A 27,818-nucleotide genomic window follows, 5' to 3' on the forward strand; every position below is an offset into this window, starting at 1 on the left:
ATAAATTCAGTCGACCACATGATAAAATGTACAACAACAACATCCAAGAGAAAGAGAGGCAGTAGCTGTGTTGCTATTTCTTCAAATCACTAAGGTGTGAATCCTCGGGGCCTGTATTGATGATGGCATATGCTGTGGGAAGCAGACAGACAGGAAATCAGGGTCCAGTGTCATCTCTGCTGTGTGTGTCTGCAGGTCCCGCGCGGCAACGGTTCGCTTATCCCCCGCCACCGCACATATGTTTGGGAAACGGAACAGTTGGACGTGGCCGAGGGCTAAAATGGGTCAGACCGACACAGATGGAGAAGAAACTCCCACTGGGTCACTGTCAGATGACTAACACCCACAGAAAAGTGAGAGAATATGTGGATGTGTTTGTGTGTGTGTGTGTGTGTGTGTGTGTGTGTGTGTGTGTGTGTGTGTGTGTGTGTGTGTGTAAGGAGGAGATAAAGTCAAATTTTGACAGATTTAACATCTTAACACTGCCGGCAAATTCTCTCTCGAAACAAGGCAAGAAGAAAACATGCTGGAACAACAAGTTTTGATATCTGTCTGGGTCATGCAGAGCTCAAGTAGCCGAGAGCAAACAAGGAATTCTGGAGGAAGTCTATGGGTGTAGAGAACACCTAACTTTAATTCGGCATTATGCTTTCCTTCTTCTGCTTCCTGTGAATAAATTCAATCAATAACTTATGTCATCGCCCATATTTTCATTTAATACTGCAACTGTGATCACAATAAACTCATTGTTTTAATTTTACACAGTGCTGCGATCAAACTGTAACAGAGGAGAATGTAGAAACTTTAGATTTTTGTGCGTATAAGGGCCTCTTTATGACGTATAAACATCAATTTAATGTGCATAAGAATCTAAACACATCATCTGACATATGGAGAACAGGTGGCATTGAATGCATCTCATCAATAATAGAGATTAATCCAAAGCAGTTGCTGGTGTAAGAAGAAATAGTTAGGTTACATTGTTCTGTTTATGATCTTTGACTTTCCATGACAAGTTGTAAAAAAAATAGAATCTTGGTGAGGGTAATGTTCGCACAAAGATAGCGTTGGAATTTTAAAATCAAGAATAGGAGGCAATCTTTAGACAATGCTGTTTGACTCTTCTTTTGTGTCACAGCTCAAATGCATTCAAAGCACTCCTGGTGAATGTCCTTGGTTGTCAAAACCTCCATTAAAAAAGGAATGTGAGGAAATAATTATTGAGTTGAAAGGTCACCCATCCATTGGTTCATCATAAAGTAAATGGAAGGGAATTCTTTTCAAATGTAATCCTTGGATGCCTTTTGATTTGATCTTTCAACACCATTTCCCAAGACAAAGAGGAGCCAGATAAAGCCCACAGCACCTTAAGTGAAATACCTCTGAATAATAGCTTACTGTCACTTATGGTTGTCTTTGCTCACCATGGTTTTGTAGCACTGAGGCTTTGAAAGGTTCTCTTTGAATGAGCGTGTTGTTGTTCCAGTGTTAGACATGAAGAGAATCATCCCAGAGCATTCCACCATCTTTCACCTCAAATGAACCGTACCATCACATGAGCACACACGAGTCCCTCTGCGCAGAACACAAGCCATGTTGTCAACCGTGCATTAGTATGTGGGTGGCATGTGTTGTGTGAGGCAGTCATATGTTTACAGTGAATATCTTGGATGAAATTCAAGTTTGCAGCTGCAGCCTCAGAATAATTCATCGCTCGCCTTTTTACCCGGGAGGAGCCACAGGTAGTTGATGAAGTGGCAGTGCCAAGACTCCCAACTGGCGAAGACGAAGCGCAGCTGCCAGGAGTCAGCGCGGCCAGATGCCGCTGCTGATGTACCATGTGTTCCAAGCAGGGCAACAGTGTGTTTGTGTGTGAGCTGGGGTGGGAGGGGAGAGAACGTAGAGCTTGCCAAGACTTTCTCACATTGATGCCAACCTGACACATGCTTGGGTACTCCCCATGGTTTGTGTTACCATCTCAGGCTCTCTCACAGATCTGTGGGGGGTCCCCTCTTTCCCTCTTTCTTCTTTTCCTCCAGTGCAGTCCTTTGCCAAGACAGGAGTTGGCGCCGGCTTGCGGCCGTTCTGCCCATCAGTGACGAGATCCTTTCAGGTGGTCTTTGCTGAATGCTGTGTTGGCAGCAGGCCATTGCAGCAGAATGCGAGCTTGTGCTAGATACTCAATCTGATCATGTTTTCGCCGCAACTGTAACCAATATTCCTCGCGGTAGCCATGTCTTTTCCTCAAAACCTGGTACAAAGACAAACATGTAACGTCCTTTAGCCGCTTTTCATCTATCCCTGCAAGGCTCCAAAAGATGAGAAGCGTCTCTCAGACGCTCAGATTCCAGTCCCGCATGTCAAAAATATGGCCAACTTCCAGGAAGCAAATCCAAAAGCATGGGTTGTCCGTGCTGTATTTTCGTTCCATCGGAGTGCGCATTCGGTTCTTTTTTAGGTTCAAATATAAGAAAAAGCGGCAGAGGCATCTACATAAAAAAGACAAAAGACTGTGTAAATGCCCTGCACATAAAGGATTCACTGGAAATTACATAGCTGCTGGAGTAGCATAGCATCCCCATGAATAGCGTTTTCCCCACTAAAGGGAACGAGTGGTCTTTGACGATACTATTCCTGAGAGTGGAGGGGAGTTCTCTGAAACAAAGGCTCCAATTTTGATAGGAACATGCCATCCTTGTTTGCAGTGTAGGGGGTTTGGGGAGGGAAGTGAAAACTTTTTGAACGTGTGCCATGTCTGTACCATTCTCTTATCTGAGGCCCGCGACTGCCAGCTGGCGGCTGAATATGCCCACTTGCACTGTGATGATGAAACCAGAGCCAAGCTAGTTGGCACACTGAGTGGTGGGACTGGCATGGGATCTGAAGCCAAACACAGCTCTGTGTGGGGTAGCTGCATATATGCTGCACTCTTCCTTCCTCTATCAACACTTCCCAAGAGCAGCCCAGCTACTTGATCATAAGGTCTGCAAAATGGGGATGGGTCTTGCCAAAGCCAGAGTTAAGAACCACCGGATGACAGACAACAACAGAAAGACAGTGGCTTTATAAACAATGACAACATTACCTGAAAACAGCTCCCTGTTGTCCCCTTGCAACTAGCTGACAAGGATTGGATCATGTGTAACAAGTAAGTGAAAAATATCAAGATAAAAAAAAAGCATAAAAAAGCAGTATGCTCTTATACAATAATTACATGCAGATTTGAGATCATAAGATAATATAATTTCCATATTAATCATTACATACGAGTAGGTTTGTTGGATAATTAAAAATAAAATATTTAAAGTCACAAATAATGTCCTAAAACTGTAGTTTTTAAAAGTAAAACCGAGCTCGCAGAAAATGTGCATCAGAACGAGGTAGGAACCTTTGAAGCGGTGTTTGTTTTATGCCGGAAGTAAAATTCGGCTGCACTGTCCTTCACTACAAGATGTACCGGCTACTATTTTAGGTAAGGTTAATATGATATACAAATAAATGACTTCAGAAGTATTAACTCGTATATTCGCTGTCAACAGAGGACTTTAAATCCTCTTTGTTTGTCACTGGTCCGCCGCTCAGTGTCGGGCTTGTCTTCCTACAATGGTTGTTACTTCTGTAAATAATCTGTAATCTCATTTTATTAATCTCTTAATTTCACTGCACTGAATCTGAAACTCTTCCGACAACACAAGTCACTCGAAGCACACGATACATTAAGTTATTGCAGATTCATCCGCTTCATTTTATCGTGAAATTTGCTGCGATTATTGTTTTTATGCAGTGAACTCTTTTCTATTTTTTTTATAAATCTAAGGGCAATACAATAAATATTACATGTACAGTAAAGTGATACATAAACAGGTGGGTGTTAACAAGGTTTGGACATAAAATAACATAATAACATTAAAGTGACAATACACATTATTTTTTAAATTAAATTGACAAATGTCTTCAACTTACCAAAATATCAAAAGTGTTTATTTCACACATCAAATGGATTTAAAATGATCGACCAAAGTAATTATTCAGACTGTGAGAGCTGCTGTTTAAAGCCCTATGTGACTCTGTAGAGAGCTTATCAGAGTCTACACAATAAGCCTTACAATATCATATTTTGCTTATGAATTATGATTTTGATTATTAACATCATTACTTATATTTCATTTTCATTTATTTGTTTTTTGAGCTGGGACAATGCACATTAATCAACATTAATGCATTGAGCATCAACGTAAATGCGCCGGACTTAGCACAGATGCTTAAGTTCATCCATAGTCCCAAGGCAGGTAACTACACAACACATACACAGTAAGACTTTAAAACCTCACAGCTACAAATCATACGATAGACAATAACAAAACAAAACACAGGCAGACAAAATCAAGACTAACAAAACACAGGCAGACAAAATCAAAACTAACAAAATATAGGCAGACAAAATCAAGACTAACAAAACACAGGCAGACAAAATCAAAACTAACAAAATATAGGCAGACAAAATCAAGACTAACAAAACACAGGCAGACAAAATCAAAACTAACAAAATATAGGCAGACAGAATCAACACAACAACGAAGTTAAAAAGTTAAAAAGATATTATTGAAAGCCTGTTTGCTACTAGCACACTACGAGTAAGTAGTGTGAGATATAATTACTTGTATAGCCTAAATGCACTGTTTTACAATATTATCCATATTTAAAATTGAAAATCAGCCTGCCTGCCTTTAAATCCTTTATTTCAACAATTTATAATGCCAGTAGTCTTAAAAGTACAAACATTTCCTTAAGAAATCTGCCTGTTTTTCTGTTTACTAAGGACAATAAATACATTCAAGCTGCATTCAATATGATTGCAGAACCCCATCTTGACTTTTGTAACTCTCTGTACACTTGTCTCAGTCAGAAATCAATCCACCGCCTTCAAATATTTTTTTAAAATTGTTTTTTTATTTAACCTTTATTTAACCAGATAAGTCCCATTGAGATCAAGACCTCATTTACAAGGGCAACCTGGACAAGAGGTCAGCAGCACATGTCAAAATAAATAGCACAACTCAACAACAAAACAGAATTTAAAAACACAGGCACTGTTCTGGGGTCTGTCTTTCATTTCTGATGGACCTAAAGATGTCCAGAGAGATAAGATCTGACAGATTCAAGTCCTCCTGGAGTTTATTCCAAGCAGTAGGAGCAGTAGTTCAAAATGCAGCAGCTCGTCTCTTGACAGGAACTAAAAAATGCACCCACACCACCCCCATTTTAGCCTGTTGATTTTAGGATTGATTTAAGATTATTTTGTTAACTTTTAAAGCTCAGCATTGACTTGCCCCTCTCTATATCTCTGAGCTTTACCTCCTTATGAACCTGGACACAGTCTGAGATCCTCTGGCAGTGCTCTGTTAGCTGTTCCAAGGACCTGACTGAAAACCAAAGGGGGACAGGGATTTTTCAGTCAGAGCTCCTACACTCTGGAACAGCCTGCCAGAGGAGATCAGACTTGCAGAGAGACAGTCCGGTGTCTTATTTCATTACTCAAGACACATCTTTACTGGAAAGCTTCTATTGTGTGATTTTATTTAATTTTAACTTTGATTTTAAGGGGTCTGTTTTATAAGTCTGTATGCTTTTAAGTTTTTTACTGCTTCTTCTTGTTTTATTACACATTGTGAAGCACTTTGTTTCCTGTCTTGAAAAGTGCTATATAAATAAACTATTATTATTATTATTATTATTATTATTATTATTATTATTATTATTATTATTATTATATAATTATGTCATTGAAAGAAAAGAGGCAGGTAGCTGAATTGATTAATACAGTAGACACATTCTTACATTATTCACCATTGAGGAGAAGGTGTAAACTGTTTGTTCTGCTACATAAATCTCTGCTAACACACTTTATTTCTCCTGCACCCTCATAGATGCTTCAGTGTGCAAGCGGACAGAAAAAGACTGCTGATGGAGCCATTCAGAAGTTCTAACTCTTGAGGGACAGACGTTTAAAAAGCATGCTGTCAGGACTTGCTGCTTCATGCCACTCTCTGAAGTGGACCTTACCTCATTGTAAAGCCACTCTTCACAGAACTTTCTGCCTTTTAAAGCCAGAGAAATGGAATTTGGGCGGTGGGGTTCAGAGACAGGCTCACATAGGGACTACAGCACCCTTATCGAGGATAAACCAGAGGCCAGTGTTCGCCAGAGCTCCAGCATTCGGAGATAAGGTTGCTATCATAGACAGTAGTGGAAGCCACAGTTATAAGCAGCTGTACTACAGCAGCGTAGGTCTTGCAGGTAGAATTAGTACCACTCTGAACTCTGGCTCTGGGGGTCTTGGTGGAAAACGGATCTCCTTCCTGTGTGAGAACGATGCATCTTATACAGTTGCACAGTGGGCGGCTTGGATGAGTGGTGGGACGGCCGTGCCACTGTACAGAAAACACCCTCAATCTGAACTGGAGTACATCATCTCAGACTCCCAGAGTTCACTGCTGGTGGCGGGGCATCCTTACTCTGAAACCCTGGAGCCACTGGCACAAAGGATGGGCCTGCCATGCCTGACGCTGCCGCCGACTTCCAACCTGGACACTTTACACGAGACGGATACCAGAGAGGAGCAGGGGGATGTCACAGACTGGGCTGATCGACCTGCTATGATCATCTATACCAGCGGGACCACGGGGAGACCAAAGGGAGTGCTGCACACACACAGCAACATACAAGCTATGGTAAATGTTGTCTTTTAAATTATGATTCCATATAGCTCTCATTGAGAGAACATGTTGATTAGCAGCAGAAAAAAAGAAACACTGTCTCACAGCTTTGACACAGCAGAGAGAGGTGCAGCTGGTGTTAATGCACTTAAAGCTGCGGCTAATTAAAATAATGAGCAGGCGGGGCTGTTAGCAAAGAAGCTATATGCTCTTTGTTTCTGTTTACTTAAACCTCTATGTCACATAAGCACACTATAAATTATATGTTTCAAAGATTTAGATTGATTTTTTTTAACCACAGTAACTGTGTGTAGCAGTCAGAACCTTTATGATGACTCTGCTGTGCATAGATACACACTGATGGCAGGCTGTGATTCAGGGGTATTGATATTAGAGCTCAGTTGTGCAGGCTGATGTAAACTGATATTAGCACACTGCAGATGCATACATATTGGTGTCAATAAGTAACAACATAAGTGATCAAAAAATTGAAATGTAGCAAATTAGCATTTTGGAATTAAAAAATAAAAAACTCAAGGATCCATATCAAGGTTATTTGTGCATGTAGTAGAATCATAGACTGTATAAATAATGGACGTAGTATCCGTGACTTCACCCATCTGTTCCTGAGCGCTGTTTTGAAGCCAATCGTCGGCGGGAACCATACTGGTAATGCTGAACTCAAACAAACTTAGTGTGAGGTATAGAGGCAGGCTTTGAGCCTTCTAGCCAACAGCTACACTACAAGTCAAAAGTTTGGAAACACCTTCTCATTCGGGGTTTTGTATTTATTTTAATTATTTGAAACACTGTAGATTAATACTGAAGACATCAAAACTATGAAAGAACATATATGGAATTATTTAATGAACAAAAAAGTGTTAAACAAACCAGAATATGTTTTATATTTTAGATTCTGTAAAGTAGCCCCCTTTTTCCTTCATGACAGCTTTGCACACTCTTGGTATTCTCTCAGTCTGCTTCATGAAGTGGTCTCCTGGAATGGTTTCTAATTAACATGAGCCTTGTCAAGAGTTCATTTGTAGAATGACTTTCCTTCTTAATGTGTTTGAGACCATCAGTTGTGTTGTTCAGAGGTAGGGTTAGTACACAATGGATATCCCTATTTGACTAATGTTGTACTCCATATTATGTAAAAAACATATTATTTCATTGTTTTGATGTCTTCAGTATTAATCTACAATGTCGAAAATAATTAAAATAAATAAAAACCATTGAATGAGACGGTGTGTCCAAACATTTGACTGGTAGTGTATGTGTATAAACAGTATCATTTATATTTATATATTTAAAATTGTGTGATTAAGCAGTCTGTATGGTAAGAGCCTGGCTCCCATGGCAATCAATCAGCCTGTCCCTTAATCACCTTCATTTTGAGGAAAATAACAAATGTGGAATATAAATTCCTAACACAGCTGAGGTGAGCTACATAACGTCATGCAGGTTACGTGAGACGTCTCAAAGTGCAGTCCCATTCCCTAAAATATAAAACATATTCTGGTTTGTTAAACACCTTTTTGTTAATTAAATAATTCCATATATGTTCTTTCATAGTTTTGATGTCTTCAGTATTAATCTACAGTGTTTCAAATAATAAAAATAAATACAAACCCCTGAATGAAAAGGTGTTTTCAAACTTTTGACTGATAGTGTATGTGTGACGATAAATAGATTTAACCTGATTAAGGCAAAGTTGTAAACTCATTAGAATATTTTGGAGTTGGGATTTTGTGACGTCTTGTTGAAGGTGTGTTGGTAAACGGGCACTGTCATGTTAATTGTACACAAAGGTTTTTGCATTAAGATGAAAAAAAAGCTATACCTCACTTGAATAATATTCCAGTCAGGGTTTGTTTGCTTTAGTTAAATCACGCTACAGAATACTTCATGCAGTGAAGCAGAGAATATGGAGTGAGCTCCACATACCTAACAAATATAGACACTTAAATGAGATGCAAATTTTTTTTTTCCAAGCAATGAGTGTTCAGACACCCCCACACCCGTATTTCAGTCCCTGATTAGCATCATTTCTCGTTTGTTCCAGTTGAGCTTTCAGTATAATCACTAATTTATGCCATTAAAGATCTCCTGAAGATTTTCCAGTGTTTTTGAAGCTCAAATTGACCTACATGTCCGATAGTGTGGAAAATTAAATCACTCTAAAAGACGGCAGAGCTTCATTTGTCTCTGGCTGGCACAGGGACGTGAGTGAGTGAGTGATTAAGTGAGTCTGTCTGTGTTCCTGGAAGGCAACAACATCAGGTTGTCAGAATCCCTGAAAGCTCCTCCGTCAGGTTAATGTGAAAGAAAACTTGAGACAGAATTGAAAGGAAAATAGATTTTCTGAATCACTTCCAATTTTTAACTTGGATTTAAGATGACCACCTGTACCGCATCATGTTCTGAGTGTGTGTCATTTTGGTTATTACACACCTGATGGTGCTCACAAAGCAAGAAATCCTTTTTTCATAAATGGAAAATTGGATTCTCTTTCCGTCAGTGTTAGTGGTGCCAGCGTCATAAACAGTGTTAGTGGTGCCAGCGTCATAAACAGTACCACACAGCTCCTGAATGCTATCGGAGTGATCAGAAAACACAACAATGAGAAGAATTGACTTTGAACTCTGTGAGTTTCTCGTTGGTGTTATGATGTGGAGTACGGGCTGTCAGATCAAACGTGAACATGAGGTCTGAACCCTGCATGCATGTGTGCTTTTCAAGTGTGTCAGCAATTTCTAGCTGTGATTTGTTAAATTTTTCCTTTTCACAGTCTGCAGAAGTGTCTCTGTAATAAACAGGACGAGCTACTTGGTTTTTTTTTTCTGCTGCGTAAACGTACAGAGAACAGGACATCCTAACCGGACAGCCTGTACAATGTCATGTAATAAATGACGTACAAATCTCCACTTGATGGCATTAACGACTCAGCGGTAGTGTTTAGATTCCGCCTGTTAACACATAATTCATTTAAGATGTTCCATTGTAACAAACATACAAGTGTGATGGAAGAGCACAAGGATGACTTTGATTTCCATGCCCTCCATTATCACCAAATTGAATTGTGGCAACAAAATTATTATACATTTTTCCTGATTCAACAGGACGCTCTAATAGAGGATGTTCTCTGTTGTAAAAATACTAATAATAATACATTTTATTTAAGGGCACCTTTCAAGACACTCAAGGGCACCTTACAAATGAAACAAAAATAAAACAAACTTAATAGAAGATAAGACAGTATAAAACAAAACAATTTACAATTTGTTTAGTTTTAGTTAAGTTTATTTTATTATTCATAATATATGAAGAGGAACCCAAATGCGGTGATAAAATGCAATAAAAGCCACATGTGTACAATACACATTAGTAATTTCAAGCTATGCAGCTTCAATTGACTGCTCAACAAAAAAATAAGCTAATTTCTGTGTGAAAATTCTGGACTAGTTTGACAACACTTGATTTTTGATATTGACATTACTTAAAATCTTGTTAACTAATGTCGTTATTAATGTAGCATTTCTGAGGAAAATTATTTTCAACTTTAATTTTGTTGTTCTTTTAATTCTGCTACATGCTTAAAAATAACAATTTCATGCAGCCCTAATAAATGCAGTAAAGTGGTTTCATGGCGTAGTCCACACATAGGCTGGTATTTTTGAAAATTGAGGTTCTCCTCTGTGTTCAAATAAATCCTGTCCCCGCAACGATGCAGAAATGGTTTAAAACGCTCACATAAGCATACCCTGCCAGCAGGTGGCGATAAAGTGTAATCAGTCTGTCACCTTAGAAGAACATTGTGCGTACCTTACAGTCTATAGTGCGCACACATATTGAGCGTCCTCACGAGCAAGTAGCTATTGTGAGCTGTGTTCTTAAAGCTGTGTAAGGGGACACGCAGAAGTATAAATCGGCCCTTACATTTTGGAGGAGGTGCACGTCAGCTACGTGCGTAGGCCTCTGCGTAGGTACGGGAGCTACGCGGACCCCCGGCGTAGGGTACGCCGTCGATTCAACGCAGAAGTATAAATCAGCCAGTGATGAATCCAAACACTGCAGTACAATGACAAGGAACAGCAAGTTTTCCCTCTAAATATGCAATTAAAGTCGCCTTCTGCAAATTGAGGTACTAACGTCAACTTATTCCAAAAATTTCATATTAGGCGGTTTTGAAAACCCTATTTTTGGTGATCGAAAGTTCTGTTTGCGTGTCAATGAAACACTGAAATGCACACTAAAAGCTACCTTTAAAAAAAACCCACATGTGGACTAAGCACAAGTCCCAAATAATATACTCTAGAATTTGACTACGCCTGCAATCACTTTGAACGGATACGATACGACCTATTCAATATGATACGATCTACACGATACGATACGATGCAATACAATCAATATGATAAGAAGGGATACAGTGCAATAGGTTTTGATGTTTTATTTATAATAAATGTTATCTGCAATAACTTTGCACAGTATTGCATTCTTTTCTACCTGCAGGGAAATCTTTCTTACACTTGTGCTACTAACATTTAGTTGCCAATACATTAATATAGATGCGTAACATTTCTAACATTTCTGCGACAGTACGAGTGTCCTGTGTTGAATTTTTTTAAGATGACAAGCTGACCTTCTCTTTCCTCCCCCTCTCACCCACAGGTCCAGTCTCTGGTTTCAGAGTGGGCGTGGTCCAGAGATGACGTCATCCTCCACACCTTACCTCTGCACCATGTCCATGGTATCGTAAACAAGCTGCTGTGCCCCCTCTGGGTGGGAGCCACGTGCTTCATGCTGCCTGACTTCCATCCTCAGAAGGTCTCTGCTGCCCTTAACTCTTTCTTTTGTTTTGTGTCAGTTAAACTTTCATTAACAGCTCTGAGCGGAGGGGCTGTGATCAGGATGTACGTTTCGGAATGTGTGGAAAGTGTAACTAAGTGAAGCATGTTAGATTCAGGAGTCCTATATGGACAAGCTGCATGCTGGAGGGTTTTTTCACTTAAATCTTTTTTTCTCAGTGTCTTCCTTTTTCTTTCAACTTTTCCTCTCCTTCCTTTCTCCTTGCTTCATCTTTTCTTTTTATCAGTCTCTCCTCTTTTTATTCCTCTGTCTCCTCCTCCCTCCCTCCCCTGACTGTCAAACTAAGTGTTTGGGGCTCAGTGATGAATTGCCCTGTGTGGCTTTGTATCTGACCAATGCCGACTCACGGCAGGGGCTTAAGCAGCGGATCAATCGATGAGCTGACATTGAAGGATGATAGTGCTTGTTTGGCCCTGAGAAGGGAGGGGAAGATGGGGTACTAAGTGTTTGTGTGTGGGTGCATGTGTGTAGGTGTGTTTTTGGCACATAAAGGAGTATGGATGCACACTTTTTCTCCCTGTATGTCTGTGTGTTTTGTTCGTGTGTCCTCTAAAGCTCAATGGCAGTGAAGGTAGATGGAAAGTAAAGGTCTTTAAAGGACATAGGTATCTGTCAACATTGGTATTGCTGCACTCTTATAGCTATCAGTATTCAGCTGTTATCCCTGACCTTGTGTACCAACCCACAAAGCCCCTCCTCTTAGCCTCAGAAAAAAGCCTTTCTTCTCCTCCTCCTGAAGTTACAGTACATTGATGAAGTGATCGATAGTCTGTCTCTTCTATCCCCTCAGATCTCTGAAGGGTAGCCTAGGCAGCAGAGGCCGCCATTGATTTTTCCTGATTTCGCCTGGAGATAGTGACAGAAATTTTCAGTGCAGGAATTGTGATCCAGTAAATCGCAGATAAGTCTCTTTCAAGTGTAGCTGTTACAGTCTGACGGGCAGATACGAGTCACACGCAGCACGGGTCACCATTGACTGACTCATTACAGCACCTTTAAAACACAAGGGAAATATTAAGCTTTCATAAAATATTGAAGGTATTGTGAAGATAACTCGTGAGAGGGAAAGACTCTCATGCTCACTCCTTACTTTGCAGTCATAAAATGTCATATTCCAGAAGTTTGGTTTGGACTGACTTTTAGTTTTTAGTTCTATAGATGAGAATGTGTCTCTGAACAGTCTGTCAGTCAACTACTGTACTGAAACCAATGAAATTCTGTTCAGACATTGCTGATCCTCAGAGCTGAGCCCTTATAGCGTTGGTGTTACCCTCACTCTTATTCACTTTCCTGCATGAGCAGCTCAGAGTTTTCAATCATCCAATGAAAAACCTTAAAGGCGCCTCTATCTACACAGTGATGTGAGATTATCAGCGGCCAGGTTGGTTATCTCATCGTATGACCCAGCTTTCTTACTGATCTTCCGGTTGAGTAATATGCTTGATTCTGATTTGTCAAAGCCCCTTGACACCGGTTATTAACTTTCACTAGTATGAGCACCACCAGAGACAAACTGATCACACGTCATGTCAAATCAATCCGCAGGCTACAGATAGTCTTATATTGGATCCTGTCCAGCAATATGATCAACGAGCAGAGCAGGTGAGAGAAACTTTAGGTTAGCGATCTCTACAAAGAAACTTAAACCATGAGCGGTGTTGATGATAGCAGCAGGGTTCAAAGTTGTGACATTTGCCTCGTTTATTTTTAAAGGTGTGTGAACCGCAGAGCTCAGAGAAGAAGGAGAGCTGAATGAGGACAGTTTCATGTTAAATCAAAAGCAACAGGCAGATAAGAATCCATCAACATGGAACGCTAACTGACGTGGAATCACTGGGACTGTTTTTAACTGTTAACATATATCATTTTACATCAATAAAACAATCTTTAATCAAAGTTTTTTGCATCTTAAGTTAGCAGCCAGGTAATAAGTGGTTTAATGTATGGGTAGAAGGCGGTTATGGGAAATGGAATCCCGACGGGGTGGGACAAGACCCCGACTGTAACAATTATTATCTACAATATTAGAGATCATTTGCACTAACATCTTCAGTCCCCATGGGTTGAATCTCGTTGGATTTGATGGTCCTTAAGTGTTTATTAATGATATGAAAATGTAAAAGACTTCCATAAAAGCTTTCTGCTGACATTTATGTTCTTGTAAAATCTGATTAACACCCCTTACTTTTTAATTGACGCCATCATAAACTCAAAGTTTCAGTGTTTTCATACATTTTAACATTCCATCATTGTAGCTGACAAAACTGCATTGCTAGCTGGATGTCTGGCTTGCTCGTGTCTCCCTGTTGCATCCAGAGCAATCATTCACTCCTGAGCTGTTGTATAATGTAAAAGCAAAAACAAATGATGCTTGATTCCATTCTAATAAAGAATATTCCAGACAGACACGGTAAAAAAAAATGTGCGACTCCAAACCAGTCTAGCTCCCACTGACTCCTCCCACTGTCTGTGCCACACACAATCCTATATTAAAGAGACAGCGTCTTCTCATCAAAAAAGGAGCTAAAATAGAATCTAAAACAACAAAATCCATTTATAATTTTTATATGCTTTACCACAACAATTTCTGAACTATACTAACGCTAAATAAATCTGTAAACAGACATTAATAACCTGTAACATTACTTTGTCATACAACCACAGTTAACAACAACCCTCAAAATGACCCAAATGAAGTAACAGAAAACACCTTAAATGATCTGACCACTTAGAGTATTATATAAACATGGATCAACTGAAGACTAAATTAACAAAAGCACAAGATCCCTGAAGGAGAGGCCTCTCTCTGGGCTTCTAAGTAGTCTTAATCATCTGATTCACCTGCAGGATGAAATGCAGAGTCAGAACAGAAACATAAAGCCGCTAAACTTTGTATTTTTTAGCAAATAGGCATGCTAAGCTAAATTAAGATAAAAAAACATGGTGCTCCTGCTGCTCCTAGCAATAGACAATGTTTTACTTGATGTCTCCTCACATTTTTTAGAGTTTGAATGACCATAACATGCTAAACATGGTGGTGATCATTATGATTATCCTAAATACAACACGGTGAGAGATTAGTCGAATCAAAACAGATCAAAGGAAAAGTCCAATCAATGAAAAAGTAGCTCTAACGAAGCACTGATGCTGCTTTTTGTCAACTCAATGGAACACTAATATTTCACATCCAGCTCCTCTCAGGGCGATTCGGTGTCCGCGTTGGAGTGTCCGTGTTTTAGTGTCATGTTGAGCGGCGAGCTGATCTCAGCTCATAGAGTTGTTTAGGATGCAGGCCATCGCTCTGGGTTCTCACCACATCCTGTCCCCCAGGTGGAGGCCAGCTCTTTGACGGACATAAATTGCCTTCCTCTCCCCTCCAGACTAGACTTTGTGGAAGCGCTCCACTGCACTTGATAGACACCACCCAGAACGGTCGGGGCACCCTCGGTTACTAATCCCTCTCCTGGTGCAAAGTTTCATTCTGTGTGTGCACAGGTGAGCTGTGGACGCACACAGGTTTTAAACTCAGGCTGTACAGATGTGAGAAATTAGATATAGATGTAGTTAGGCTGTTGACAAATCTTTATATTTCCAGCTTTGTTCATACATTTTGGTTAGGTCGGTTTGTTGCAGCGAGAGGAGGCGAGAGGAAGTTTACAGATAAAAGATTAGGGGAGTCTACAACGAGCTGAAGGAGAAGTGGAGGGAAGAGTTTAGAAATTGTCGGCACATTAAGAAGAATGTTGGTTCTTTAGGTGAGACAGATGATGACACAAACTGCATTTTTCTTTGTGTGCGTGTGTGTGTGTGTGTGTGTGTGTGTGTGTGAGAAAATATAAGAGAGAGGGAGACTGCAGAGGCAGCGAAGCAGGAAATTACGAAATGGAGAGAGAAGGTAAGTGAATGTGAGAGAGAGAGTGAGCGAGCGGAGGGGAGCAAGAGGGGAAAGAAAGATGAAGGGAAGATGAGGGGTCAGAGATGAAAGTAGAGAATGAAAAAGAAGTACTTGGGGAATGAAAGTAGATAGAAAGAAGAAGAAGAAGTGAGGTTAAGTAGACGTAGAGAAGAGGAGAGGGAGGGGAGACAGCTGGGGAGGAGCATTTGTCTCCCAGGGGGGGAGACGGGACTTAGAGAAGCTGTCGTTCACCTTCACTTAATTCATGCTGTCGTCCCATCCTCCCATCGTCTACTGCTGTGTGCCCAGACTGTGCGTGTGTGTGTGTGTGTGTGTGTGTGTGTGTGACAGAGAGAGAGAGACAGACAGGGATGAGGTAAAGTGGGCGGGGCTGGGTCTTTAAGATGCCTTTGTCCTTGAGTTAGTGAGTTTATGTGATATTTGAAGTGTATTTTTATATGTACATGTAGTTCACGATGTATGTTTATGTCCATTAACTCCTGTGTAAGTGTGTGTGTGTGTGTGGAGAGCACCATGTGTGTGTGGTGGAGGACACTGCAGCAGTCAAAAAGCACATTTGTCAAAAGTAGCCATACAGAAAGCCTTTAACTGGCCGACATGTCAGCTCTGCCCTACAGCACTTTGCTGTTTTCTTCCTGCTGACCTTTACAGATCTCCACTTCTTTTCTTCCCTTTTTTCTACGTTGTGTTGACAGCTTCAGTGTGAGGCGGCTGTCTGGACCGTATTCTGCCATTTGCATCAATAAAAGAATAAATGCTACTCTCAGATGTGTGACCGTGAAACCAAATGATTACTGTACATTTATTTTAGATACACTCGTCATGTTTCCACCTTATCTCCTCTCCTCACTCCTCCATCCTTGATTTCTCTGTTTGTGTGTCTCAGGTGTGGGAGATGCTGTTGAGCTCCAAGGCTCCCCTGGTTAATGTGTTCATGGCTGTGCCAACCATCTACTCTAAGCTGATCCAGTACTATGATCAGCACTTCACACAGCCTCATGTCAAGGACTTTGTCAAAGCGGTCTGCAAGGAGAGGATCAGGTACTGGCTGTGGGATCAGTGACACACAGCTTACTCATGAGGGGATGTGTTTGTGGATGCACGAGTACATGTGTGTGTGTGTGCATACATGCTTTGTGACAAATTAAGATAAAGCAGAATTTAGTCATTAAGCTCTATGAGAACATTATTTTAGAGTCACAGTGTATTCAAAACATCAGAAACTTTCCTTTAAAGTCAGATAATCTCGGAGTGGGTCATGCTCAGCCTGAAGAGTTTACCCCACCTCAGTCCCTCTTCTCTACAGGCTGATGGTGTCCGGCTCGGCTGCTCTCCCTCTCCCCACTCTGCAGCGCTGGGAGGAGATCACAGGACACACGCTGCTGGAACGCTACGGCATGACGGAGATCGGCATGGCACTGTCCAACCCACTCAAAGGCTCACGTGTCCCAGGTAGGAGGTTACAGGCCAGGACTGCTGGATTGACGGCAGGAGAGGAGGTCAGAATGAGAACCATGAAAACCCTTCAGATCAAACTCATGGAAGCATCCTGTAAACTTTCACAATAAAGAAAGTTTATCATCATCACCCAGGCTACTGAAACTTAGTGTGATCATGTGTGCTGACAAACGTCGGGGTCTGGCTTGAAATCATAGAAATGTAGAATCATTAGTCTGTTGATTTAGGGAGTAAATTATTGGTGGTGCAGCTCTTCTATGAATGTTTGATAATGCTTTTATTATTTTGTATATTTAATGTATTTCATTTACCGGTTCAATGACACTAGGGCTACTGCTCTCCACTGGCTTTCTGTAAACTCCAACAAGTTGAAATTACTCAAAATGTTTGTCAGAACTTATTACATAAGAGTTTTTAAGTAGCCAAAATACAATTTTTGAGTATAACTGAAATTATAAAATACGATTTCAGTTTAGTTCATTGTTTTCTTTTTCTGTTTTAATTTTCAAGTTTCCCAAACTCAAATGTATTAGTTCATTTTTTTAGATTTTTAATTCATACGTACTAGATGAAACTGAGTACGTGTCATGGTTTGGTCAGTTTAGTATTTTCGTTGTGTTTCATGCCTTGGTTTCATCCAAACATCCATTATCTTGACTGCTTATCCTGTTTCGGGGTCACGGGGGGCTGGAGCCAATCCCAGCTGACTTTGGGTGGAAGGAAGGGTACCTCCTGGACAGGTCGCCAACCTATCACAGAACAAAAATGGAGAGATAGATAACCATTCACACACACACTCACACAGACGGGCAATTTAGAGGGACCAATTAACCTGGTGAGCATGTTTTGGAACCTTCTCACTTTGAGGCAACAGCACCACCGTGCAGCCCGCCTTGGTTCCTCCCCGTGTTCATTCTGTATTTGTTATCCTTTGTCTCCCTTGAGTGTTTAGTGACCCATGTCTCTTGTTGTGTATTCTTAGTCTAGTCTTGTGTTTCCTGTTTTATTTTGTAGTTCTGAATCCTTGTGTCTCCAGTTTAGTTTTACCGCTTCGTGAAGCCATTGTGGTTTTTCAAGTGTGTAAAGACTTACGTGGTGATGTTGATGATGTCATATGCAGTGTCCCTCTGTACACTCAAAAGTTGTTATTTGGACATGGATATTAACTCGATGAAATGGATCCACATATAATTAAAACAACATTGATCATTCGGATAGCTCAATAATGAATTGTTGGTTCAACTAAATAGCTGGTTTTGAGTGCTGCACCATTAATGCTATGAGTTCGAAGTACTGCTCGGGTTTACAGTGTAGTTTTTATTTAAGCCAAAGAGGTAAACTTTTGTTGTGACCCTGTGTTGGCTGTCTTCTCTCTTTTTTTCTCCTGTCTAAAAATAGTCCTGATGTTGTTCTGCCTCCCTCAGCTGTTTGATTCAGTACTTCAGCTTCATGTGTTGTGTTTGATTGTTGGCAGTTTCCCTCTGGTGTGATGTCAGATTAAACCCCATGATCCCAACTACACCTCCCTCACACATGCAAAAAAACAAAGGCAAGGTCTGGAAATGAGGTCAGAGAAATAGTGGTTGCTTTCTTCTCTCGTCTTCTCCTGTCCTCCCCTCTTCATCTGCCTCTCCCCTCCCTCTCCTGCTCCCCAGCCAACTCCTCTGCTTTACAGGTAAAGCTAATTAGCTTGCAAGTGGATTGGGTAATCCTCTGTCTGCAGTTTTGTCGGGGTATTGTTTTTGTTTGTTTGTCAGGTAATGTCGAGCATAAACTGAGCAGCAGAGTTTGATTCCTCTCAGGTGATTATTAAGAATGGTTTCAAGAGGTCTGTTGTTCTATTGATGTTTCTGCTGCAGCGCCGAGACGTCAGAGGATGTGTGTGTATGTTTGTGTGTTTATGCAGACATGAGCTTGTGCCTGTTTGAGTCGGTGTGCTCCTGTCTTGTCTTTAAGTAGGTTAAAATGGATCAATAGAAACTATAGGAAACACTCTCAGAAGAGTAGTAGAGTGCAGTCACCTCCTCTCTCCTCCTCTCTTACTCACGCTTTCGTTTCTTTCCATCCTCCCCCAACTATGCAGCAGACCACTCAGCTTTTGATACAATTATTGATAGCAGTTGCATTAATACATTCTGCTGTATTTATGGCAACTAAATGGCCTTATTTTGTTGTGTAGCGTGCAGCTCTGGAACATTCCAGATTAACAGCAGCGAAGCTTTCTGGGTCATATTTCCCTCGTTGAGATGTAAATATGCGAGATTAGCTCGACCTACTTCTCTCCATATCATTTTTAAATCACTTAGCAGTCCCTTTTATCTTTTCCATTATTTACTCTCTACTTTTCAGACCCCTTTCTGTCCTTTACCGTCCTTGAGAACAGAAATTGCGTCACAGACTGTCCCTTGTTCTCTTTAATGCGATCCTTCTAAAGCTTGATGTCATTTGAAGCACACAATAATGAAGACTTTCATTAACCTCCTGGGAAGGAAACTTGTGACGTGAGAGAGAGAGAGAAAAAAGAAAATTTGATACGACTTGCTATTCTAGATACTCAAAGACACTTTATATCATGTGCAAAACAGATAAAGGTATAAGATAGGGAGGGAGTAGAGGTCACGTGTTGTCAATCAATCAATCTTTATTTATATAGCACCAAATCACAACAAATGTTATCTGAAGACTCTTTCCAAACAGAGCAGGTCTAGACCGTACTCTATGTTCTATGATTATCAAAGACCCAACATCAAGATCCAGTCCCATCTTACAGACAGGTGTCAGTCTGATCTCATCTTAATCCACCATGAGCAGAGCACTTTGCAGCATTTAGCAAGTTACAGTGACAAGGACAAACTTCCTTTAACAGGCAGAAACCTTCAGCAGGACCAGACTCATATTAGACAAACATCTGCTGAGACCGAGTTGAAGAGAGGAATAGAGGGAGATGAAGAGAGAGAGATGATAGTAGTGAGATGGATAGTAGCAGTTGTAGCAGCTGGAGTCTGGCACGTCTACGGTAGAGATCCAGAGGAACCTACGAGACAAGGGAGCTCAGGGACTCCAGAAATGTCTATCATTAGTAACTTTAATGGGACAGGAAGAGTGTGTCAGTTCCCCTGGCAGTCTAAGCCTATAGCAGCATAACTAAGAGCTGGTCCAAGCCTGACCCAGCTCTAACTATAATTTTTATCGTAGGCTTATTGAAGAGGTATGTTTTGAGTTGATTTTTAAATGAGTCAGAGTTGCAGATGTGTGGAGGGAGAGTGTTCCTTTTTGCTGAGTGAAAGAAAAAATATTGTATTTAGCAAAAACTGTGTAGGCTTTTGACATCAATTAGTGAAATGACCCTGATGTTCTTGATTTAAAAGAGGGACCCTTTTTCCAGAAGGTTTCGACAGTGTTTCATTTGGTTTTAGGACTATAGAGTGACACATATGGTTTTGTAGAGGATGAAAAAAAGAGAGTTGTAATGTTGAGGAGGAAATTAAAGAAGGTTTTCCAGCTGAATGTCCTTGAACATAACAAAGATGTCCTGATCCTCTCCTTTCTGTGACTCCTATGAAAAAAAGATATCACATACGCTTTGTTCTTGAGGTCTCAATTAACCTTGTTGGCTCTGTCCGGATCAGGTCACCTTGCAGTGATCATTATACCAGCCACACTCTGCCTCTCAGGCCCTCTGACTCTAGCTCGTTGTTATCCTGCTTGTCTGTTGAGAAACAGCCTGGTTACTTCCCTGCCCGGTGGGTTTTTTCGCTGCTGGACTGAGTGCAAATGATGGGTGTGTGAGAGACATCGCCAATCAGGACTGGAGTGGATTAGATCAATATGAAGTGAGAGAATCACTCTTTAATCAGGACCTGACCTGCTCTTTATTGGGAGAGCAGCGGTCTGTGAAATGACATAAGAGCCTTCAAGGCAGTCACACACAAACACACACTCACACACACGCATATGCACACACACATAAAGACCATTGAGACTTTCTGTGTGCGTCCCCAGTGCACTCTTTGCTATAATTACTTAACTCAGGAGGTCACACTTGCACATTTGCACACGTCCGTCCATGGAGACAGCAGGTGATGTCAGTACGCGGGGGATTTTTTAAACTGTAACATTTTTCTCGCACATTTCTGATAAGTGGTTTCCCTCAAATGTTCCCACTCCAGGCAGTTATAAACAGCCCCTGCGTTTCTGGCTCTCAATTCTTATTTTATTTCATAATTTGTCGGCTCACTTAATACAATTTAACGCAACTGTGCTGCAATAAAAGGCCTTGTCAAGCACTCAGCAGTAGTTCTGCTGTGCAGTCAGGACTGATTTTTATTCATATATGGTGTTAAACCGGAGCAGAAGTGGAGACTGTTATTTCACTGAATGGTTTTAGAGCTGCGTGGAGTTTCATTGGTATAAGTGTTTGTAGATTGAGGTTGTGACTGTGAATGTGTGGATGACTTAATGCCATGCAAGCTGCAGTTGGAGGGGTAGTCTTTTTAAGTGGATTACTCCTTATCAATAATGGGTGTATTAACCACAGGAGATGCCGGTCAGCTCGACCTCTTTGTTGAAAAATTTCCAGAGAACCAAAACAGAAGCCAGACTATGATCCACTACAGATGGGGTCAACTTCTCTCTCATTTTTTGTTCTACTGTACATCATATCACGATCTTAGATGTCATATTTTTAACAAAATGTAAGAAAATTGTTCTGATTTGTTTTAAATGTCTGATGAAGATAGACTTCAGTACCTGTTTACACTCAAAGTGCTGTTCAGTCATGTTGGAGAATACTTTATGTTTGATTTAGTTATGGTTATTGCCATGTCTGAAGTATAATCGCTGGTCATTCCTAGACATGTGCAGTAATTTAATTGGTCGATCCTGTCTTCTTTTTCTTCTTATGTTGTTGCTCCTATCTTGTTTTGTTTTTCTGGTGTGTCTTGTAAGTTCATACGGCTGGGCACCTTTCTGGTCCATGACCAAGCGGCAACCTCCGGTCTCAAAATATGAAGCCCATGCAGAAGTGTTCAAAACTGCAGTTCATCGAGCGTCCGCTTGAGGCTGGCTGCAGAAACACCGGAAACCACATACACACCAATTCAAAGAAGACGATATTTACAGCAATAATAAACATGTTTACAGCCTGGTTAAAAAAACGGCTTCAGGCTGAGTAGCTACTTTCTCTATCGACACACTCTGTACAGGGGGTGACATTTTTTATAATGCGACAGTTCAGAAGATATTAAGATTACCAGTTTTTGCCCAAATAAGGACATGAATGACTTGATTGACAGGCGGGTCCACTGTAGCTGTTGGCTAGGAGGCTCAAAGCCTGCCTCTTTACCTCACACTAGCTCAATAGAAGTTAGGTTGAGTTCAGCATTTCCAATATGGCAACCGCCAACGATCAGCTTCAAAACAATGCTTCAGAACAGACGGGAGACATCACGGATACTTTGTTTATTAATTATAAAGTCTATGAGCCTAACACAATGAATGAAAATAAACTAACTAACTCCCCAATTTAGCTCATTATAAGAAAGTCTGGCCAAAATACTAATGTTGGTTTAGGTATTTGCTCGTTTTTAGAAACATTTGGTGGCACATTTTTTGTCCCCATCAGAATGCTTATTTGTTTTTGCACTACTGGCTGATGTGACTCAGTAATGGCTGCAGAGCTTGTTATTTCAGCTCAGTCTTCCCCTTAATCACCTAACGCAGTGTATTCTAATAAGGTAAATATACTGTGCTTACCATGGGTTGTGTCATTAAGCAATAAAAAAAACTGTGAGAGCCAAAAACTCACTTTGAAGATGCACTTCTGTTCAGCTTTTCTGGTTTTCTGATTTAAGTTCTAAAAACTGAAGAAAGTCGGTAAAACAGCATCATTCAGTACAACAGGGTGTTGTTATCAAGTCCCTATCGTGACAGCAGGAGCTCTCTGAACTCTTAGGCATGGACTCACAGTTAACACACCTGCACCACCAGGTAACTCAAGATCTCTCCTACTCTACAGGTAGCACAGAAGTCTCTCCCCTCACTCCTCTCTCCTTTGGTCCTCCAAGTCTCATTCTTTGTCTCTGTCCTCATGTTCAAGTTGTCCTCTTGTGTCCACAGTAAACAATATATCATTTTTTTTAGTTTGGTTGTATTTCTGTCTCTGTAAAAGCCTGAAGACCTGAACAGCTGATCAGTGCACTGCAGGCGTAAGAACACATGTGTCTGTGTCTCATCTGCAGATAATGCTACAAGAAATGGGCTTCCTGACGGCAAAGTCAAGCACTGAAACATTTCTAAATTTAGTGTACAGTTACACCCACAGTGTTTGGGTGGGAGTGTGTCAAAATTAGCTGCATTACATTGAGTTGACCCCATCTGCAGTGGCTGATAGCCTAGCTTTCATTCTGGATCCCCTGGAGGTTTCTCAACAAAGGGGCTGAGCTGACCAGGAACCCCTCTCAAGAGATAAATAGAATAGCCCTTTAAGAGTCATTTAGAGAACTTGTATGTGACTGATCAATTAGGGTATCCTGGATCTGTTCCAGACCTGGTATCTGTTTTCAGACTCTTCAACACATGTAAAGAAGAGTTTTCTTGATATCGTAGGAAAAAAAACAGCTGCATCAGGCGATGTCAAAGAAATCCCATTACTGTCCAAGTAAGCTAACTGGGGACTGAGACGAATGGCTTTCAGTTTGGTGTTTTACAAGCTCAGCAAACCATTAAGTGACCTGTTATGCCCTGCAGACAGGGGGTTATAGCCCACTCCCACTGAGGTAGAAATACTTCACTGAAGGTTCATGACTTTCACACCGGCAGTTATTGCTCTTATAAATGTTTGACTTCAACAAGAGCGACAAAATCAACCCATATAGCTCTCAGTGCTCTGTTTCTCTTTGTAGTCATGTGTTGTTTGTGTGTTTCTGTTTGATAGGAGCTGTTGGGTCGCCGCTTCCTGGTGTTGAAGTCCGAATTGTCATGAATAACACAATCAACACCACAATCGTGGAGGGCAATCACAGAGAGACTCAGGTAATCAATACATGAAGCAAACAAAGGAAGCTTTTTAAGACGTGTTGTTGTTGAACTGGAAAAAGGAAATATACAAAGTGTGTAACTACAGTGGCTGGATAGTGCAATGTAAATTTACATAGGGTGAAACACTTTTGCAAAGTTGGAGACAAATTTACATTTTTGAAAACATTTTTGCATTTTATAAAACAAAATTACATTAAACTCTTTTACCAAGGCCAATTCAATTTACATTCAAGAAAATGAATTTACAAAATCTGAAATACTTTTAAAAGAGCCGGAACATTTTTATTAGTCCTGAAACAAGTTTACAAATGTCAGATTCTGACGGAAAAAGGAATGTACCAAGTAAAGGAAGTGATTCAGAAGTGATCGAGTGAGCTGTTTGTTTAAGCAGAGATAAACAGACAGGTCATTCTGATGCGTCCTTTCAAAATAAAAGCCAAATGAAATAAGAAAAAATAGCAATAATTCTGGATACTTTCAATCAGAGATGATGAACAAATCTGAGCTTCAACTGAGTTATTTTATACTACAAGTCAAAAGTTTGGACACACCTTCTCATTCAATATTATTAGTTTAATTAAATTATTTTCGACATTGTAGATTAATACTGAAGACATCAAAACTATGAAATAATCTGGTTTTACCATAATATGGATTACAACAGTAGTCAAATAGGGCTATCCATTGTGTACTAACCCTACCTCTGAACACAACTGATGGTCTCAAACACATTAAGAAGGCAAGTCATTCTACAAATGAAGTCTTTACAAAGCTCATGTTCATTAGAAACCATTCCAGGAGACCACTTCATGAAGCAGACTGAGAGAATACCAAGAGTGTGCAAAGCTGTCATGAAGGAAAAAGGGGGCTACTTTATAGAATCTAAAATATAAAACATATTCTGTTTTTTTTAACACTTTTTTGTGAATTAAATAATTCCATATATGTTCTTTCATAGTTTTGATGTCTTTGGTATTAATCTACAGTGTTTCAAATGATTAAATAAATACAAACCCTTGAATGAGAATGTGTGTCCAAACTTTTAACTGGTAGTGTAGTTCAGACTAATTGTGGACAACCTCATTATGTAATCCAGCCAGTCACAGCTTAATCTGATGTATAAATTTAAAATATCAGCCATTTGAAATTTGAAAAAGAGTGATAATTATGTACACAGATTATGAACTTTTGTCTTTTGAACTCCTCATTTTGATCTCTTTCCCTGTCTACGTCCAGGTGCGTCCAGGTCTGGAGGGCAAAGAAGGCGAGCTCCTGGTCCGAGGTCCGTCCGTCTTTAAGGAGTACTGGAACAAACCTGAAGCCACCAGAGAGTCCTTCACTGACGACGGCTGGTTCAAAACAGGTACCAAACTCCTCCACCTCCTCTTCCTCCTCCTCCCCTTTTCTGTTAACTCGCACCCCAGACCTTTACATGCACCCAGTCATTCACACGCATCCCCCTGGAGGGAGTGAAGTCTGCCACTAATTGCATCTACATGAGTCGAGCTGTCAGAAGGATTCACGAGAGCAGGAAACATGTCAAAAGATTTTTTCGTCTCTGCTGCAAACTGCACTTTTAGAGCTCGATTTTAAACACCGGGAGTTCAGTCCAGAAAGCACACACACACACACACACACACACACACACACACATGAGTAGAGTATGTGTGTATGGTATATGATAGTGTGCACATTTTGGGGGACTATGAGGGAGTGATAAATGGACTATGTGTGTTTTCGGTGCTGCAGGGCATTTTTCCTCCTAAGTGGTTGTGACTGCTCTGGGTCTTGAGAAACCAAGTATTGCCCCCTCGCTCATCTTCCTCTCTCTTTCTTTCCTTTTTTTAGTGTGAGTGTGAGGTCATGTGTGTGTGTGTGTGTGTGTGTGTGCGTGTGTGTGTGGCAGCACACACAGAAGCTGTCATCAGATTCTCTCTCCCTCCCTGCAGCCCAGCACTTCTCTTCCTGCCACCCTACCAAAGCAGCTCTGCTTTACTGCGATGCCACAGGGAGACAGGTTGACTTGGAGGGGAGTGAGGGGAGGTTAGAGGATGCAGGAGGGAGGATAAAAGCAATTGCAGCTTTTAATTGTCATGTAGACAACAGGAGATAAGAGCCAGGAGCAAAGAAGTCTGATGTATGGAGCTCAGGAATGTGTTGGTGAAGGGGTTAGAAGAGTCTGCGTGTGAAGGGTGGCATGTAAGGACCCATGACAGAGTGAGGAGAAACAAGGTGGGGATGTAAGGATGGTGACGGTAGGGGGAAAAGGGGGTTAGAAGAAGCAAGGAAGGAGGGATTGATTGATTGAGAGTGTACAGGGTGAGGCGGTGGGAGAGCAGGGCAGAGTGTGTTTAATTGGCTTTGCAGGCTGGAAGGACAGAGATCCAGAGCACAGCACGCTGCTGTCACACTCCATTACAGCCACCGGCCACATAATGAGAGCCCGTGCAATCAGCTCCCCACAGACCGCTCCCTCAAGCCACACACACACACACACACACACACACACACACACACACACACACACACACACACACACACACTTACACAGCGGACTACTCTATAGGAAGCTTTCTAACACTTTCCCTGCTCACCCACCTGCCTCTGTTCCCTGATGCCAACTTAAACACACCAACACTGACACACAAACATACACAAACACACACACATTTATATATTTAGACTTGTGAAGTGGGAGGAGTGTTTTGGCATCCTGGCTCTCAAAAGTAAAAGTTTTCTTCATTTTTTTTTGTTTAAGAAATGTTTGATGACAGTTAAAGCTCTCTGAAAGCTCAAATCAATCAATGTTTATTTATATCACAACAAAAGTGATCTCAAGATGCTCTGCAAAGACCCAACATCAAGACCGGATAAGATCCAGTCCCATCTTACAGACAGGACTCAGTCAGATCTCATCTTAATCCATCATGAGCAGAGCACTTAGCAAGTTACAGTGGCAAGGACAAACTTCCTTTAACAGGCAGAAACCTCCAGCAGGACCAGACTCATGTTAGACACACATCTGCTGAGACTGTGTTGGGAAAATATCTCAGTCTTTGATTGAAAACATAAAAGAACTCCACAGATTTTCAAAAGAGGTGCAAGAAATGTGATAAATTACCTCACGTGATAACACTTTGCAGCATCGGTTGTGTCTGAAGACAAGACATAAAGTGCTCGTGAGACCTCTGTGACCCAGTTTTTATCTGTGCTTGAGGCTACCACCAAAACCTGTTGGTGAAGTTGCATCAACTATAATGAAGAAGGGATAAGGAAGTAGAATGTATGGAAAAAAACAACTGCACAATCTCGCTGCTCTCCCTTGTTTAGTCCAACAACGTAACAGGAGTGCAAAATTAGATCACTAGGTTTCAGTAGTGAAATTTGAAGTGGTCAGATTCTGGTCCAAAAAGGTTCATCAGGTCTGACACTGTATACTATATAAAGACAGTTCTTGTCACTAGACCAGTGCTCTTTCTTTTACCTTGATATATTTCTACTACGAACTCTCTTCAGGCTACTTTTGAAGAGTCACATGACGTTGATAAATCTGATTTATAGAGGTTTAGTCGTTTGAAACATCTGGAGCAGGCAAACATATAAGAAAGCAAATAGCAGACCAAGAAAATCTAAAATCAGCCATCTCAGACTGCAGACAGACTGAGGAGAGAAAATCACATCATGGGAAAAGGAAGTGGTCGTCCACTCAGAGAGCAACAGATACCAGCGTTAGATAAGAGAGGCTGTAGAGATGACATGCTGTCACTCACCTGGGATGCTGTCCTAGACCGGCATGGTCGTCCTGCAGGCTCAGGTGG

General features: G+C 40.9%; 1 protein-coding gene across 1 annotated transcript in view; it reads left to right on the plus strand.

Moving 5' to 3' along the window:
- The first annotated feature begins 3,385 nt into the window (after positions 1 to 3,385).
- acsf3 (acyl-CoA synthetase family member 3) overlaps positions 3,386 to 27,818 on the plus strand; it is a 42,792-nt gene continuing 18,359 nt past the window's right edge. The window contains exons 1-7 of the mRNA XM_034678701.1: positions 3,386 to 3,472; positions 5,928 to 6,731; positions 11,391 to 11,546; positions 16,391 to 16,545; positions 16,811 to 16,956; positions 23,897 to 23,994; positions 25,237 to 25,363. Coding sequence (XP_034534592.1) covers positions 6,015 to 6,731; positions 11,391 to 11,546; positions 16,391 to 16,545; positions 16,811 to 16,956; positions 23,897 to 23,994; positions 25,237 to 25,363 — 1,399 coding nt within the window. The 5' untranslated portion in view covers positions 3,386 to 3,472; positions 5,928 to 6,014. The remainder of the gene's footprint in view (positions 3,473 to 5,927; positions 6,732 to 11,390; positions 11,547 to 16,390; positions 16,546 to 16,810; positions 16,957 to 23,896; positions 23,995 to 25,236; positions 25,364 to 27,818) is intronic.

Source organism: Notolabrus celidotus, chromosome 3 (assembly GCF_009762535.1).
Source record: "Notolabrus celidotus isolate fNotCel1 chromosome 3, fNotCel1.pri, whole genome shotgun sequence".
Taxonomy (NCBI): Eukaryota; Metazoa; Chordata; class Actinopteri; order Labriformes; family Labridae; genus Notolabrus; species Notolabrus celidotus.